Source organism: Acanthaster planci, linkage group LG04, assembly GCF_054643075.1.
Source record: "Acanthaster planci isolate LZ-2023a linkage group LG04, COTS_SCS, whole genome shotgun sequence".
NCBI classification, from domain to species: domain Eukaryota; kingdom Metazoa; phylum Echinodermata; class Asteroidea; order Valvatida; family Acanthasteridae; genus Acanthaster; species Acanthaster planci.
Window position 1 is genome coordinate 15,865,606 of NC_141780.1, and position 18,812 is coordinate 15,884,417.

Below are 18,812 nucleotides of genomic sequence, written 5' to 3' on the forward strand. Positions count from 1 at the left end.
ATTTTGTCACAAAACAAATAAATAAAAGAAAACTATTAAACATACAGCTAATTTTCTCACTTGTTAAACATGCAGCAAACTTTCTTGCTTTTTAATAGACATTTGAGCCAACCTGTCTCACACTTTTACGAAAACAACAAAAATCCTATTTAAATAAAAAAAAACAGATTAGAATTAAAAATCGATTTTTATTTACAAAATAAAAAAAATCAACAACCCTGGCCTTCACTCAGGTGACCAATGCAGGAAAATGAACGACTGGGCAGATGTACGTTTTAATATGAGGATTCAATAAAGTATAAACACCTTATAACACTCGTAAATGGCTTTGTGACTAATTGGTTATTAAGGCAAGCGAGTTTCTATGTAAATCTCCAGACTGTCCATGCGCTCAGAGAATGGATTACCGTCAGCGGAAAGTATACGTTTTCTAAAATGCTCTTAATGATCGATATCGCGATCGTCCCTTGACAGTGGTGACGTACGTTACTGACGTAAGTGGAGGAGAAGATGGGAAATAGAAATTGATATGCAAATTGGTAATTTGCTCAAGTATGAAAAATGAGACTGGTGTTAATTCCAATTTATGCATATTGACTTTCCCTCTAAATTTCAAATCAATGATTCGGCGAACTTCAACGGTTGGAATTGCCCCTAAGACGATGTATACATTGTGTATGTATATACACAATGCGTTCTCGATACGGCAAGAGGCATCCACTCTCAGCGACGCTTCGGTGGCAAAAATAAGTCTACTCCCCACCTTTAAGGCTTCATGTATAGAGTATATCAACAGTTAAATTTAGTTTACAAGTAATGTTAAGTGAAACCAGACGTGAAAGTGCATTGGATGCTCTTAGTCAAAAAAGATTTTCAGCTGGCAGATCAAATTTTGGAAATTACAAAAGTGTTCCCCTGGAAATTTTTATCACTGTTGGAAGTTACCTATAATGGCCAAGCACATTGTCGAAAATCAAAAACACGCCGTCAGTTCTCCCGCATTATCTGGAAATCAAAATACCATCGTGGGGGAAATACATGCCTTAGCAACCGCGCGCTCTGGCCCGAGGGCGGCCACTTTCCAAAAAATAACCAAACAACTCCCCTCCCCCCAAAGCAAGTGCTCACTGGGCTATTTTTTACCGCCACCACTGACCGCGAGACAGCCAGCGTGCAAAATAACGCGCGCTCGTGTTTTTGGCTCGAGTCTGACCGAGGTTCAGGCTCGGTGACATCTTCACTGCCTTCCTCATGCGGGAACAGACACCCGAGTAATTGTATTTCTCACGCTTTGTGTTGGCGCAGGAAAATAACACCGCAAAAGGTGAAATTAAGTCAGACAGGGTTCTTTTGGGTAGAGGTCGCTACTGTCAAGCCTCAAAACATCCAGACAGGGCACGAGAAATGAAGCTGTTTTTTTTTCTGACGAAGCGACTCATGTGCTTGCTTTCTTGCTCTTTGCTGAGTATAAATACATGTGCTGAATGGAAAGGCTGTAATTTTTTTCCAGCTATGAATTATGCCACAAACATTTCTTTTGGCAAAGGCTTAAATTGTTATGACGGTTGTAACGCATGGATTAGCCTGGAGGTCCAACTCACCTGTGATCGAGAGTAAACCGAGGTGTACGTGCAATGACACATAGCAAAATGACTTATTTGGCGCAATTTCGACTCCAAAGAATTCCTGCGCTGTAAGTACGGCCATGACTGATTGTATCCGACCAAGTTAATAAAGCTTTTGAAATGACCCAAGTAAAGAAGGGGGATGATGCTACTTAAAATTTCATTTCAGGTTAATGAGAAATGTAATCGGCAGCTACTCTGTGACCCGACCTTAATAGATGTAACAAATCGATTTACATAAAATATTGAAGCCGCAAAGTGTCCTCATATATTTCTTCAAGGTGTTTTTGATACAAGTCAAGGACGACAAAACGAAATCCGTGAGTGAAAAGATGACTAGGAGGAATCCATGAATTTGATGAACGCGACTGTCGTTCATTGAACGAGTTCAACGCTTCGTAAATACTGGAATTCATACAATCAACTCATACACTGACGCCATCTTGGATGGCTGAATGTTGTTACTGATGTCATTCCATTTAATAACTCACTGTTGGACGTTACCCGCGGTGATTACAAAAGATTGGGTTACACTGAAAATCTTCACCAAACTGGACATATCAATCTCAATTACGCAGACGGCAACAAGCATGAATGGTATTGAAATTATCGGGTTCTTGCCTTATTTTTTAAATTGCTGCTTGGTACAAGAGCAATAAACGCTGCAGTTGTCGTGGACTTATTACATGAAACTGTACACAACCGTATATTGCTAATGATATCCCTGTGCAACAGCGAAGCATTAATTAAAATGTTAACATAACATTCTTTGAGAGTCTATAAGCGCAGAAAAGTAGGGCCTACATGCAGTGTTCTAAACCGTAACTTTGCTAGATTTTGGATCCACTTATTTGGGAAAACTCTTCAATAGTCAGTACATAAGCATATTTGCATATAATTGAAAATTGAAACCCTGTATTTTTGAATTTGTATTTAAAAAAGTGGGATTTTTAAAATTCATACACATTAACATGACAGTCGCTGAAACTTTCATGTCCTTAGGGTTCGACTTCTTCATTGTGCATATGACTCGCCTTTTGGCAAGACCAAATTTTGCTTCAGTGGTTCAAGATATTATCAAGCCGAGCGTTCAGTTGTTTCATGAAATACAGTTCCATGCACTCGACAAGGCAAATTCTGTACATTGGGCAAATCGAACTGGGTACCGGTAATTTAGGCTTCGACGGGGTAGCGATGATCAAGTTTCATATCGCATACGTCACAGTTCTACCGATCAATACATTGCCTTCCCTTTTTGATAAAATTTCCACTTAAAAACATGTAGTTTGCAGCCCTCAGGCAACCAACAACGCTGAAACGAAAGTAAGGCCGAATACTCGAGTTATAACCGGTCGATCCCTGATTACTTGAAGCACGGCGGCGTACGTCCAGACAAAGGTTCATTTCTACTGCATGCCGTGCAATCAAATTTAGACGCAACTCATTCTCTCAATTTGTCCTTGTAGCGATAAAAGGCCTTTTCCAGCAATGTAAGATTTCTACTCATTTCATTTTTAATAAATCAAAGGCAAGCTAAACAAAAATGTATTTGTCATCTGGAATTATTCACGAAAGACCGAACGTCAATGCGAATTCAAAATAAAGAACAAGATGAATGAGGTTGTGAACAACCACTGAGCTGTTTCAAAACTTTCTGTTTGGTGATGACGTCATCATGACGTCATAATTTTAAGAAAATTCTTTCATGAGTGTCTTTGTTGTGTGTAACTTTGATGTTAATCAAACCTCTGATAATTGCCCAAATGATGGCTTGAAAAATAAATATTGAAAAATTACTAGTAAATCACATGATGACGTAATCATGACGTCATTTCTTTTGAAGAATTCTTGCACAAGGGTCTTTGTTCGATATCACTTTCATAGCGATCAAACATCGCAAAGGTTTCAAAATAGTAGCCTGAAAATGTGTACAAGTAAACGGACTGAAAACACCTATGCGAAAAAGCTACTCTTTTATGATGTCATGTGATTTGCGTTTAAACTGAAAGAAAATTCTGAAATATTATTTGATATTCAGACTCTTGGGTATACATGTAATCAAATGAAGACGAAAAAAATATTTTTTTTCGTTATCAAAGTAATTCTCAGCCGAAGTTCAGGACTACTCTCAGTAAGATCGATAATATTGCGTAGTAAGAAAACGTGTAAGATACCTCTGGGGAAACTGCAGCTTTAATCTCATGTCACGTGACCCCTTTCTTTGGGAGCCGCTCTTTGTGAAGGACTTCAAGTGTACATTGAAGGAAATAATTCAGATTTACCAAAGTTCCGAGGACAGGCTGACGAAAACGTGTACAAAAGATTAAATATCCAAAAATTCATTTTAAAATAGGTGATGACGTCATCATTACGTCATAACCATAGAAACATTTTTTCATCAGGGTCTTTGTTGTCTCCAACTTTGAAGTTGATCAAACCTCTCAAACTAACCCATATGCCGGCTTGAAAACGTGTACAGAGTCATGGGCTGAATTAAATATTGAAAATTCAATAAGAAAACACATGATGACGTCATCATGACGTCATTTCTTTAGAATAATTCTTGCATGAGGGTCTTTGTTGGCTATCACTTTGAAAGTGATCAAACATTGCAAATGTTTGAAAATAATGGCTTGAAAACGTGCACAAAGTTAATGGGAAAAATTAAATATTCAAAATTCAAAAACAAATTGCGTGATGACGTCATCATCACAAATTCCTTCTAGGACCATCCTTGGATGATTGTCAAAAGACCTGCTAGGTTTGAAGTCAATCAAAAATTGCAAAAGGGTAGAAGTCCTCCTCAGAACGAAAACACATGTTATCGAATCGGATTTGATGTGAAAGAAGAAAAAAAATAAATAAAAAAAAATTAACAAAGACAATAGCTGTTTCAGCCGGTGCCCGAAACAGCTAAATATCCAGTTGTGCAGAATAGAGCTTACCAAGAGTCATTTTTTTTCAAATAATTTGTTTAATATGTACATATATTTAAGGGAAAGAAAGAAATAAGGTCTCATCTCGTCGTAATTGGTTTTTAAATTTAAAATAATACATGCATTCTGTTCCATAATATAATCCGAGCAAAAGAGGAACTGAAATCGGGGATTTGAAAAGTAATGTGGCTTAATTTAATAGATGCATTCGTGAATACAACCCATGTACAGTACCATTCTGATGTTTGGCACTTTCAAGTGACTCGTGAATTTATTTGAATTCTGTCAGCATGAAACGCACGCGACTACCACAGCTTGAAGAAAAGATCGGAGCAAAGTATAAACGATGCCAACTCTGCAGCAATTGTTTTGTGGCAACCTATTTGTTTTGCTGACTTTCAGACCTTGAAAATGGCTATCTTCATCATCCGGAGTGACAATCCCAAGAGTCAGCTATCATTTTACCTCACACAGAACTCTTGACTTTGCCCGGACGCATTTTACAATTTACGCACAAGACTTAAGTTACTGTCTGTGTTAACTTTCAAGGCAGCCAAAAACACTTGACTGGAAAAGCGAATGACAAAAAAGGTGTGCGCCTGCCTGCTTCAATAACAACTCTTTGATTTCCCATTGTCCGTTTTGTAACCATGGTGACAAAAACGTCACCTATATCTGAATACCCTTTGGACAAATGGGCGCAGAGAATGTTATCAGTTTGCAGACAGCGGGAAAAAAATCTTCTATTTGCCTTTGCCATAACCACTGTTTCTTGAGATTATAGCATTAGAATTTTATGGTCGAATCCTCTGAGACTGAATGACGGAGTCTCTCCCTTAAGAGCACTCTCAAAGAGCACCCTCATCAATTTATCCAGTCACAGGATCCTGGAAAGCAACCGCATGTACAAATTAATGGGTCGTAGAGTGAGGCATAATTTTATTAAGGTACTGAAAAATGAAGCCTTTTTTTGTTCAGGAATGTGTCTTTGAGTCATTTGGGCACTTTACCGATTCCGGTTCCATTTTCCCCACTCTGATCTAGAGTTGTTCTCTGACGTCAAGGCCATTTCTTGAAGGCTAAAGACTAAGCACTTAATCATTTGAATGCTAATGTGATCCGGCAGTTGGTCTATTTTATTCACGTCCTTGAAATCCAAGTAGGTTTGAGTTATTTTTTTGTAAATTGGCGGCAAAATATATATATACATATTAATTTGAGGTCACAACTTAATTCCACATTCGTCGCTCTCACTGCCAAAGATATAAACAGACATTTAGTGTTATAAAATGCACAGATAATGATCCGTAGCTACAAGTTATTCATATTTGATGTAACATGTAGGTCCAATGTATTGGGAAACTATCTGGTATCCCTCTTAGGTTTTAGGTTAAATGCTTTGAAAAGTGTCTATAAAAAATAGCATTATCCATAATCTCTTGAACATCTGAGGGCGCTGTTGCTGTGATGTCGTCAGAGCTGTTTCTATATAGACAGAGTTGCGACAGGAGTCTCAATTGTTGGAATCGAAATGGTGGATTACACGTCAAAGAAGATTAAGCACATGGCCAATGAGCGCAATATAGCTGCATGCCGTACTGCACACATAATGAACAGCCGTTTGAGTCCCAGATCCAGAGCCTAATTCATGTCTGGGTGTCATCATAGCGTTACATATAACTCTATGGATGTCATCCGAGAAAACGTGGTTCAGTGCAGAGTTTTTTGTTCCAACTCTGAACCCAGAATTTATTCAATGAAATTTTTTTAGAAAGGGTTGCTTGCTTGATGATTGCTACGTACTTACTCAACAATGAGCTAACAAAGGAAACGAATTCAGACCAGCAATAAACTTTTAAAAAGCAAGAATTCTTGGTGTTTGTTTTTGGCATATACCAACAGTGAGTTTCCTCCCGGGATAACATCAGATTTTCACTCACTAATATGGAATCTCATTAGCATACCCCCCAGCAGCAAACTATCCCTTGAAATAACGAAGTAAAAACTCAAAATGATAGTAATTGAGGCACAAAGGTACATTTTTCAAGTCTGTATTTAAAACAAATGAAGCCCCTTCAGTTCACTGATTCTGCACACTCTAATGAACATTACTCTGAAATGAAAGTTTGGCTTAAAACTTTAAGTGTGCATAGCCAGTGACAGTCATCAGTGCAGTTCTGATAGACAATACGTGTATTGCAAAGGCCTAATTGAAAAGGGCTGCATTCTAAGAATGGCTCACATCAATTACCTTTAAGCAATCGTCAAACCAAATGCTTAAGTCGTGGAAGCTTTAGGCGACAGCGTGAAGATCACTCCGAATGGTTTTCCTGAACAGTGCCAGAATTTTGACGAATCGTCGTCACTATTAACAAACATTTCCTTGATGGCAACTTGGATTATCCATGCAACCTTTGTTTCTGATAAGCAAACCAAGGTGGAAAGCAAATATCAAACAGCGCGATTCGAGAAGGGGTCAAACGTAATTATTGCGTGATTTTTATTCACAACGCATAGTGGGTGGATTAGAGGACAATAAGTCAGATGTTTGCCCCTAATACCTTGTCTTTACATGAGTCAGAGCTCCATGTTGTCTGATTCCCCTTCTTAAGTCAAATATCCGATGTTAGACTCTGACACGAAACCGGGCCAATTAGATTAAATTCGCCCAGAGCTAAAATAGAAGAAAGAATCATTTTCTCACAGATCCCAAACAACCTTTCGCGGAGATGTGTCCTGCTCTCAGTTCACAGGCATCAGAGATAATTGCTAATCTGGGCCCCTGGAAGCGAGGCAATACCCCCCACGCCCGTCGCGCCAACCGCGAGGAGAGGGAACCGTAATTGAAGCTCAATGCAATAAGAGGAACAAGTCATCCCACGCGGCGGGAACATCCCATTATTGGCCTAGTATCGCCGTGGCAGACGATGACGGCCCCGCCGCAATGCAGTTCACACTCGTAGGCGTGCATATACACCCGGTCATCGCTCAGTCGTCGCGGCAATATGTCAAGTTTATCTGCCTTCGTTATCAACTCTCGAATTCTCCGCGCTGCAAAAGGCCAGTTTCCCTGTAGCCTAAGACATCAAGACCAAGTCAGGGGGATGACGTATGGAGGGCAAATATACAACAACCCCTCCCCTACCATATCAAACACTAAGCCACGAGGTCTCTGCTTGACTTGGTTTCTTCCGAAGTCCATTGACAGCCGAGGCGAACAAACTGAGTTTGCGAGCCGTATCCACTCGTATAATACGGCACGCTATGACGACCCATCCTGGACAAACAAGCGCGAAGGAGGACGATCTGTGACGTCACAATTGCAAGGTAGTCGAGGGATTATTAAAGGATGGGCTTGTATCTCGAGGAGTGAGCGTTGACACCATCAAATCACAAAGGCCTGGTACTCGCTGCAAATAGCAGAGAAGACTCTGGGTGGATGTAGCGCATGGTACAACACGAGTCAGTTTAATACGAGAATATAATATCAAATCAGTGCTCTGAAATCACATATTTCAGAGCACTGATTTGATATTAGATTATGGTCGATATTCTGACCGCGGTGCTACGCAGCCCTTCCATATTTCTCAGTTAACTTAATGGTGGCATCTCTAATATTAAAGACACAAACAGACACTAGAATATTTTGAAATTATCTCCAGCTATTTTCCCGTAGGTTTCAGTGTTTGCTATAGATAGTACCAAAATAGTAATCAAGGCTTTTGGTTTAAAGCTGCAGATATAATTCGATATATTTTTCGACCTGAAGTTGGTTTACTATCTCTTTGTTATTCTCGTGTCTCTTCGGCAGAAATTGTGCACAGGTATTGTTAAAAAACGGAAACCATTACGTGTGGAAAAACGCCTGTTTAAACCAATATTTAAACAGTGTCTGGTTGCGGCATAATAAAGAGTGGGAGGCGAATTGGATTGATCGGTTGTATCGTCGCCTTTATGCCGTATGGACGAAAGTGAAGTGATCCTGCGCAAACGTGCGTGCGGCAAATGTAGAGGAGTGTTTAAATTTTTGTCCCTTCGGTCTAATCGAACCGCAGTTTCAGGTTGCAAAATAAGTAGGTAAGGAAACAAAGACCCGATCGATGGAATAAGAAGCGAGTGACGACTTTCTGTCTACAGCGCCGATAGTTTCAACCGTGACTGCTTTTCACGTAAAGGGCTCTGTTTCTTCCCTGCGTTGAAATCAAATTGGCATACTTTACGGCTAAAACGCGATCGGATGATGGAAAACCAGAACGCGGCCAAACGTGTCACCGTACTGATCAACTTAATGCCCCAAGCTGAGACAGTAGTAGACAGTTTCACCAATATGCAGAGCGATTTGATGAATCATTATACACAGGGTTGCTAGGCAACCGTAGTTTGAAGGCCCTTAACCGACGGAGATCGACTATGACGCACGTTTTACCACGTGCTAACATTACGGAACTAAGCTTCGAACTCATCAAATAATAGGTCAAACTGCAATAATTAGAGATTGTCATCCAGCCATATGTACACTTTTAAGAGCACAATTGGCTCCGAGTTGGATCACGAGAAAGCACAAGTTTCCTAGCAACGGAGACTCCTTTGGTAGTAACTGCACATCGCTGGTTCACAAGCGACTATTAAACGCAAGCGTAGCAATCGCATCGCTACCAACAAAATGAACGCTCCCGACTAACGTGGCTCTTTTCAACTGATGCTCAGGCATTTAGGTGCTTTTGTGTGGCTAGATAGAGACAACGACAGAAAATGCGCGATATTTTTTTTGTGAGGAAAGGCCGCGCTCTTCACCGACGTCGTGGCGCCATATTTAGAATTACATGAAAGAGCATGAACGCGAAATCAGTTCTATGAAACTCTACCAGACTATATACTCAAGAAGAACTCGGACCAACGCTCTTTGGCTTCCTGCCGAGACGTCGTATAACTACTCTGGCGAAATCTTTCCGATGTATTTAGGGGCCATCGGCATCGTTCGTGTGACTATACTGGCTACTTGATGGATTTAATAAAAGCGTATAATCTACGCCACGTGTCCCGAGATGAAGAAAAAGCCAAGCTGGCAGCCCTGTTGATGATGTGTGCGTCTGCCTCCTCAGGGGATACTCCCCTATTGGAAATGATGATACACAACAACTATATTCCCATTATCAAGTCTTGCGATTTCTTGGGAACTAGTTTGTAGCTAGCTGGCGAATATAGCGAACCAGCCTGTCGTTCTCATTGTCACTACAAATTATGATAGAATCATACCACCCAACTCTGAACTCTCTCACAGGAACATCGTCCAAAAGCAATAGAAGTTTTGACGAAGAATACAAGAAGCAAATCCCGTTTCGGGCGATGTTTGCATTTCTCGTCTAGCATCAACAACACCTGCGTTAATCCCCAGGCTAGCGACAACGCCGGGGGGCTCCAGATGCACTAAAATCCACTAAGTACACCGATTAGCATATTAGTAGCGAGGATATGATTTTTTTTTCATGGGCTCAAAGATATTTGTCTCCATCCGGGGTAACGGTGTCGGCTTTCTCGGTCTGTGCGATCGTCTAGCGGTGATTCCCCGGAGGGTCAGGGAATCCACTTAGTGTTTCCACCGCGTTTACCACATTTGCTGTAATTCGGTCTTACCGGATGCAGCACGCACTGTAAATTTCAATTCAAAAGCATGCGCTTGGAGAACACGCAGCCATATTTTTACCGTACCACTGAAGATAATGTATTATTTCCAACTGTCCCTCTAACAATCTACCTTTAGACAAGCGCTAACACTTATCACAGGGGACAGAACTGAACAAAGAGCTGACCACTCAGAACAGGAAAAATAGCCTCGTTCCCTTTGTATGCCTGTTCCCTAGCATAAACCTACCTTAAAGCACCCACAGTCACACGCAAACACGTACATGTACTCTTGGTTGCGAGGGCTCATCCTGAAGCACGAGGCATGAAACAATTTCGAAAATGCATGCAGAAAGAAGACTGCCAACCTCAGAATGCGTGATTCGAAAAATTAATGTTATCCAAATTTGAAAGCGTTTTACGGATGAAATGAAAAACCAGCCATAATTACTGGAATCATGCGCTCCCGCTTGACGTAAAGAAATTTTCCTCATTAAACTTTAATTCCATGCTTGGTCAAGGCCATATTTTAGCCTTCGTTTGCATAGCATCTCTGCAAGTCGTCGCTACCTCACGACCACAACTGAGAACGTACAAAAACACCACGAATACCATGAATATGCATGGCAACTATCGCACTTATATTGCAATCCTCCTGATAAATATGGAGTTTTTATATTTTACGTCGCACTGGATTACATACAAAGGCACAGTTACGAGTTTACTGTGCTTCTACGTGGAATTAAAACCCCCAATTTGGATATTTTACCCCCTTAATACCCTGTTTCAGAGTTTTCATAAGCTGTCATTCTCCCGGTTTTTTCAATGCTTTGCTTATCTTAAAAGAAAAAAGTAAACGAGTTAGGCTAATAATAAATTGCTGGTTTGGATCACGGCTTAAGCTTGATTAGTATCATATCGTTCGCAGTAATTAAAGCTGACTTTGGCTTGCAGCGACATAATAGTGTATAAACTAAGCACATCCAAGGAAAGCAATCCCGGTTGATTTCTGTCACACGCAAAGTGGAACGAGAAAGAGCGGGATTTCCAATGGAACCGACCACCCTTTCTCCTGTTTTTTACATGTTTGCCCACGGCTCCCGAAATATATAAGCCCATCCGGAGTTTGCCTGATTCAATTTTGATCGGATCAAGGTTTCTGCTGCAACCTCGTTATCGATTACGGTGAAGAAATAATACGGATGACGTCAATCTGGAGACCTTCACCTCACTGTCGACGGAGCAAACTCCATGTATTACTTCCACGTGGCTTATCCAGGCAGGAACCTGATAGTGACATGGAGATCCAATGCGTTGTCGCATCGAGACGACACAGGGCCTGAAAGGCTTCTGTCTGACTCTATCAGATGCTGGTGTTGCATCACTCTGGCGAATTGTACACAATGATGTGGGAGGGGGGAGAAGTCTTTTGGTTAATACCAAAAGCCCAAAATACCAGTGTTCTGATTATATGCAGAAAACAAGCTTTTTACGATTATTTCATACGAAATGATCAAAAGGGAACAATTATTGTATACTAGACGTACGATGAACTTAAGGCGCCTATGAGCAAGCAGCTTCATTTTTACACAAAATGTATTCCTGCACTTCATTGTCAAAGACAACAGGCTGTAGCCAACTAAGTTTGGTTGTTACCAATGGCGTTGTGTCAATTATTAAGTAAACAATACTTAATGGATTCCCTTAATATACAAACTATCATACAAAAACACAAGCGAGAAGCAATGCAAGTCAACCGATGCATTATACGATTAAAATTGATACAAGGTTTCAGCGCATGTTCAAAATGGCAGAGACAGTTCAATAAACAGCCGCCCGTCTCGCCAAATATTTATGGGGCAACAGCAGAATTGTGGAAACAAACATGTCACTTGCTAATCGTTCGCACCAAAAATTAAGCCAGGAAGTTGCCACCATTAGGCCTATTGTCTGCTGTGGGAAGGGTAGATACCTGCCAGTGCAGACGGCGAGGGAAAGCTTTTAGCCGGAGGAGCCTGCGGGGTTCGTTATCTGGAACAGTTGATGTCTCCTGGAGGGACCGAGCTGGCGTGTGATGACCACCCGTTTGACACAATATCGATCATCATTGTTGGAGGGTTGGGTGAACCCCCCTTAAACTACAGTTTGACAAGCCGAGATGAGAGAGTCTAGCTTGTCCCGCGTTTGACATCGTCCCCCACTTTGACAAACCGATTTGTTGTAACAGTTTACTTACAAAGGATAACTAGACAACGCAGACATTTACACATTCTGCTGTCATTCATAATGACATCATTTACCCCTTGAGGGAAAACTGTGGAAATTTATCTGTGACATCGGGAAAAATGCTAAATCTGTACCTTACAAGTCTCGAATTTTGAAACTCCTCCACATGTGGGCCTAACAGTAGCCATTGGTATTAATTAATGTACACATATCAAATATCTGCTGGTTGAAGTCGAGTTTTCGGTGGCCATCATGAACGATTAACATCTGTTCCCCATAAGAAAGAAAAATGCACTAAAAAACTGCGCCTGGGTATTGGTGTGTAAAGTATGCAACATACTCAAATCAACCTGAGTTGGTGGATGATTCAATGACGGTGCGTCGTGTTTTTAGAAGAGCGTGCACCGCTGTTTATTTGCTGTCTGTTTAGTGCTACCATTTTAACGTAAAGGCCTTGGAGATATAACGTTTTGCACAGACACGTTATTCAGTAAAAAAAAAAAAAATGAATGCCTCGCACACCGACGAATACGAATAATTCTCCACAATGACACGTCGGATGTCCATACGTACTGTGAAGATCCTAGACATAACACACACTAAGTTGCAAAGCCATTCGTTGCCGTAAACGTGGTATTGCTTAATGCAGTATGCTCTCAACTGCAGTACTCCTATGGCTTACAGGGTAAAGCATATTCACGTTATTTCACCGACATTTCCTGTTTTGGTACAAGATAATAGCCAACAGTTTGATAGGATGGGTTATTTTATAAACTAAGGGCACGACGTGTGACATTTTTCATAGCTGCACGTGGCCAGTTTAACCAGGGATGCACTATTGAACATGTAAAATTAAAGAATGTTTCCTAGTCTTAAACAATCATTCGCCAGATGTAACAGGGATAGAAAAAAAAATGGACTACACATTTTAAGAACGTCCCATGGATCTAGTCAGAACAATATAAGTCCCTGAGAGACTATGAAATAGTTATTTACAACTTATTCGACGTTTATATCTGACATCAAAATTGCCAGCCCTGACAAAGTGCAGATGTCATCCATACATTTTTATCATTTTGCGTGTAGTCACTCACTGTAGTAACTACGCCCCCGCTGCTAATGCACATAGCATCACCGACAGCGTGCTTAAAATGTGGCTAGAATGGGCCAGTTACAATGTACTTACTGCTCACTGGTAAGAACATTTCTAGGTTTAGAACAAAATACTCGTACCATTGGTGTTTACTAGACAACAAGCCGTTGTGCTATTCACTTTAATTTACACCGGTGCAACTTTTCGACGTCTGTAACAGTTCAATGCTCATGAGCGGTGAACACCTGGTCATTTATACGGTGCGCACCACCCAATCGAAGTCGTGCAAGATTTGGTTTACATGAAGCAAGCAGTGGTGTCAAGTGTGCGGTATCACCATGTAGTAGAACTCTTTAATTAAGGTGTGAGTTACTCCTTGAGGACTCACTCCTATTGAGACATTTACCATATGGCGCCAGTTGGAGCCATCATTGTATTAATATACGCATAAAACAGAAACAGGCTGTCTATTGAGACCATGATTATGATGACCGACCGTCATCGATGAATCATGTATAATCTACCTTCATGACAGCCTTTGGCGGGATATATACGCTACCCTGAGCACATTGAAATAAAAATAACGCCTGCAATAACATGGAAATGGACAAGTGTCATAACAAATAGGTATGGCATCGCCTCTTACAATCCAAATTCGGCAAACCTTTTCTTCTGTCATTAAAAGTGCCAGTATTTAATTTTGGATTTTTGCCCTGCCGGACGTGTATCACATCTCCCCGGCGCAAATCCACCTTTGAAATAGATGTCAATATTTGTTAAATGGAATATGGGAAGTATGTTATCGGGTGTGCTCGGATGGCACATTTACATTAGGCGATGCTATTCAGGGTACTAATTGGTGATCAGTGCGAAGCCGGGCCGGCTTCAATGTGATGGGCCCGGCTGTGGCCTAACTGATGTAATTAAACGATAGATGAATGTCACGTCTGGAACACCCGTGTCAGTAACCTATCTCACGAGTTTCATGCCGTATGGCTTTCATGTATCAGCACTGTGTGCGGGCCTGGTAGGCCTAAGCTTGGTGTCTGTTACATTCAGCGGCTCAGTCAAAGCAATAGATTTGCGCTAGGCCTTAAATACCAAGAACACATCAGAGACGGCAAAACAAGTTGATGTACATGTACGTATTGCAGTGTGATAACCCGACAGTTTTATATCATTATCTTACATTCCAACTATATCTGTGGATATTAGATTCATATGGTATAGTAAATCTAGTCTGAGTCTCTCCAAATGATCTATGCGTTCTATTTTCCAGAGGCGGAGCCGAGGGAAAGTGGAACGCTCAATGGATAAACGCAGAAGGCAGGTTTCAATGGATCACGATATAAAGCAATAATGTTTTGTTGTAGAATACCTCATCAATAAATTCTGCACAGTCTTAGAGACACTTATTAAACCCATTATCACGCTAATTTATACCTTATTTTTTATTCTTTTTGAATTAGTTTCACTGTTCCAACTCTTGAAAGCATGCACAACACTTGGATCACATAAACGCGCATTACAGGCGCCTTGGCGCTGAACTCAGGTTGCAAGAGGTACGGCAGTTGGTTGTCGTGAATAAAGTTACATCAAAACGAGGCAGCCGATGTAAAGTACTTTTTCGGAGCTCAACAAAAGGAGGCTGTTAATGAGTACCACGTGATAAGGTCTCGGTCAATCAAGAGGCAGAATCAATAGTTTAAAACGCTACCCTCAATTCCTATGCCCCAATACTGCATCGCTGAATCTTGCACACCCAAATTAAAATGCCTATCAATATGAAACCATGAATTTTCAACAAAACACTTTCTCTGGTGTCTAATCAAAACAATTATATGGTGTGATGGATTTAGATGAATTTCAGTCTGAGCACAGTGGCAAGATTTTTCTGATGATACGTTTAAATAATTTAGTTTATTTTTATGCAGGTAAATGACTGTTAAAAAGCTCAGAAGGGGCCAGCAACAAAGACGATAAATATTGGGACGCGTGGCACCTCCCGAAGGTTTCTAACTGAACACTGGTACAATGTGTAGGCTCACTAAAAAGACACTGTTGCTTATTGATTTTGTTAAGCAATCTCGAGCAGAGCTTAAAATTGCTGGAAGAAAAGCAAGCCAAGAAAGCAGAGCGTAACTAGGGCTATTAGGTTCGGGGTACCCGGAGTGAACACATTTTTTCATCAAGGGGGCACCAAAAGACAATGGGCTGCAGCAGAAGTTGTTCATGGATTTCAGATGGGGGGCACCCAGGGGGGGCACGGGTCCCCCGTAGTTACGTCACGGCAATAGAAAACAAACATTTTAACATTTTACAAAACCAAACTGTTAGCATCGACAGCGAACTTACCTGAAAAGGAGTCCACGCACAAATTGATGTCAGTCCTGAACGTCTGGTTCTCCGGGCACCGACAGGTGCAAGGGTATTCCCTTAGATCGCAGCGGAGTCTGACCGCCCCGGCCTGCAGGCACAGATCGCCGCACCGCGGGCAGGCACTAGTCAAGGCATCGCCATCGTCTCGCCGCGTAACGTTCACCCAGAATTGATCTCCCGTGCACTCGAGGAGACTGGCCTCGTCGAAGGGTGGTCCTTGCTGTTGCTGCTGGTGGTCGCTGCGGGCTGACATAAGGGGCAGACCAAGGATCATTGTAAGAGGCAGCACCGTGGATGGAACCAGCATACCTGGTGCAAGTCGCGAAAGCCGGGCGTAAGGCGGTGGCGATGGGCGCTGCTGCCGAAGCTAGCAAACATGACATGCCACGGACACCACCGCAGTCGCAACCCAACTTAGCAGGGGCAAGATATTATGGCGCAAGCGGTAGGTACCTGCTTACTGGGTTACACGTTCTCATCTGACACAAAAACAAAATCCCAGGTAGTTCGTTCCCTCCGTTGGTTAGCAGTAATGCTATACTTCATCCATTGATGATGCGTGAAGAACATAAAGGTTGCTCCCAGAAGACGGTGGTATAGTTATAAAATGCGAGTAACAATTTCCTGGGTGGACGTGCACAGTAAACATAATGACATTTCCCTTTCAATGCATCACACAGCAGTCACCGTAGTCGTGTTTGTAATACCAATGCAGTCTTAAATGGTGATTACGCAGACACATTGTGTAGCACAGCGCAATTTTTACAGACGATTTTATATTATTCGTCGTTGCATATTATTATAGACACTTGTAGCGAACTTAGAGGATGGGAATTAATGCTATTGGCTCGAGTCAAGGTCTTCCAGCATTGTTCATGAAAACGCATCGTTTGGAGCCGTGACTGCGTTTATTGTTACGAAGCTTTCGAAAAGCATGTGCTATCTACCGTAGACGAAACCCCACGCTGCGTTTTTCCCGCCTTCTACTTTGTACTCCAGCCAATGCAGCACACACTGCGTGCAGCACTTACACGTGCAGTGGCCAACGACTCACCGTAACACACACGATTTCGAGTACCTCGTCGTCTTCCCATGTAACTGAACCCGCATCATTTAGAATTTTCAATTATATCCCACTGTTCGGTATGACGAATCTAATGTGCATCTGATGATCGACCATCGTTCAGCTACCCTGCTGTTTAGGTAATGGACCCATGATCACGCACAGCGGCTGGGTTGACAAACACTGACTTGCTCCATTGATTTTGCATTCCTTGTTCCCACTGGCAACGCTGCCCCTACTCCCAAGTTTCAATCCATGCAAACATTGCATCCATGATTAAAACACTTGAAATATATCACCACGGTGCTGCATGTGCATTTGGTGCTTTGTCTATGGATATAGATTAAACCTTGCGATGTTACTAACGGAGGTACTCAATCTTTAAGCTGCCTTCATCCCCACACACGACGAGCAAAATGAAGCGCTCCAGCGTATACGGGGCTGCCACCGTTCTTCTGCGCATCGTTATCGAAACCCGGCGTACCACCCTCAGCATCAACCCGAAGCCATCACCTGCCTTCTTTGCCTGAATATGCCTCGTACCCACCCGTCCGTTCAGCCGTCACTGGCTTACATGACAGTGATGTCATACTGCACGCCGATGAATATTCATGTCGGAAATCGACGCCAAGCGCACTGGCACTACACACTGATATCGGTGCCATTCTGTTCTCCGTCGCTTTCTCCCGATGAAGAAAAGAACGATGGTCCGTGGAAAGGATCAATTTCAATCTGGCCCCTGTACGCATCCTCTGAGGGAAAATCTGACTCAGAATTTTAAGCAATTCGAAGCTACAGAAATAGCCAATTCTGAGACAAGCATTCGAGCCAAACAATTTCGACGGCTCATCACGGTGCTTACAGGGCTAACTTATATAGGAACCCCTCTCTACACTTAAGGCAGGTCACTACAGTACCGATCGATGAGATTCTTTCCCTCCCTCTTGCTGTTATCCTTTCACGCCGAGGTTGCAACACTGCCCTGTTCATTCTCAGCTTTCTGCCCACTAAGCCTAATGTGGCCTTACATCCTCGAGTAACCACCTGGTCGCCATAAGCATTCTCGTTCGGCCGTTTTTTTTTTCACAAAACGGTTGAGTGTGGCACTGAACACCTTGAGTACCATGATTAGACAGCTATTGTCTTTGATGCTGACAGTAATCTGTGCCTCTGAACTGGGTCTCGCGCGGCACAACATAATCTCAACATCCCTTTAGTTGTTCGAGGAAGGTGCATTTCCTCTGATTTACATTATGGTATATGACTAAAAAGGCAAACAAAAAAAATAGTAAACCTAATTATTGCATAAAAAATTTGTTTGAGCTGGAACTTGATGGGTCGTTCAAAGTACGGTCCATAATTATGCATAATAAAGTGTTGTCTTCTGTCCTTACACTGTTTAGAAGTATAATTAACTTTCTGTCATGTTATTGTAATGCGTCATGCCTTCCTCAGAAAAAACCCCCACTGTATTGCGGGCCTGCCTAATGCAGTACATAAAAGCAAAATATAATTATGATCACATCTACTATAATATGTATTAATATGTGATGGACATGAAACCAGTGTTGCACTTTATGGAGCAATTTCCTCAGAAAAAAAATACCGATATGATTTACCAATTATTGCATTGCTCCCGACAGGTTAATGTAAAAGTTAGTACTTGACCGTTGTGCGTCAGGACTTTTGATTGTCATCCTGAATGAGAGGCTGGGAGGGGACACTGGGAACTATTGCCGGGTTACAGTTTCTACTGACTTAGAGCCACAATTTAATAACGGTGTGGTTTGCATACGTTTCGGACGTTTTCTTGGCCATAACATATATACAATATACTGATTTATCTCTCCCACGATCCGCCCAGGGTG

At 41.8% G+C, this 18,812-nt stretch overlaps 1 protein-coding gene across 1 annotated transcript in view; it reads right to left on the bottom strand.

Moving 5' to 3' along the window:
- LOC110974079 (uncharacterized) overlaps positions 1-17,502 on the bottom strand; it is a 38,034-nt gene extending 20,532 nt beyond the window's left edge. Inside the window, exon 1 of the mRNA XM_022225430.2 lies at positions 15,858-17,502. Within this exon, the coding sequence (XP_022081122.2) occupies positions 15,858-16,188 (331 nt within the window). The 5' untranslated portion in view covers positions 16,189-17,502. The remainder of the gene's footprint in view (positions 1-15,857) is intronic.
- Positions 17,503-18,812: the final 1,310 nt, after the last annotated feature.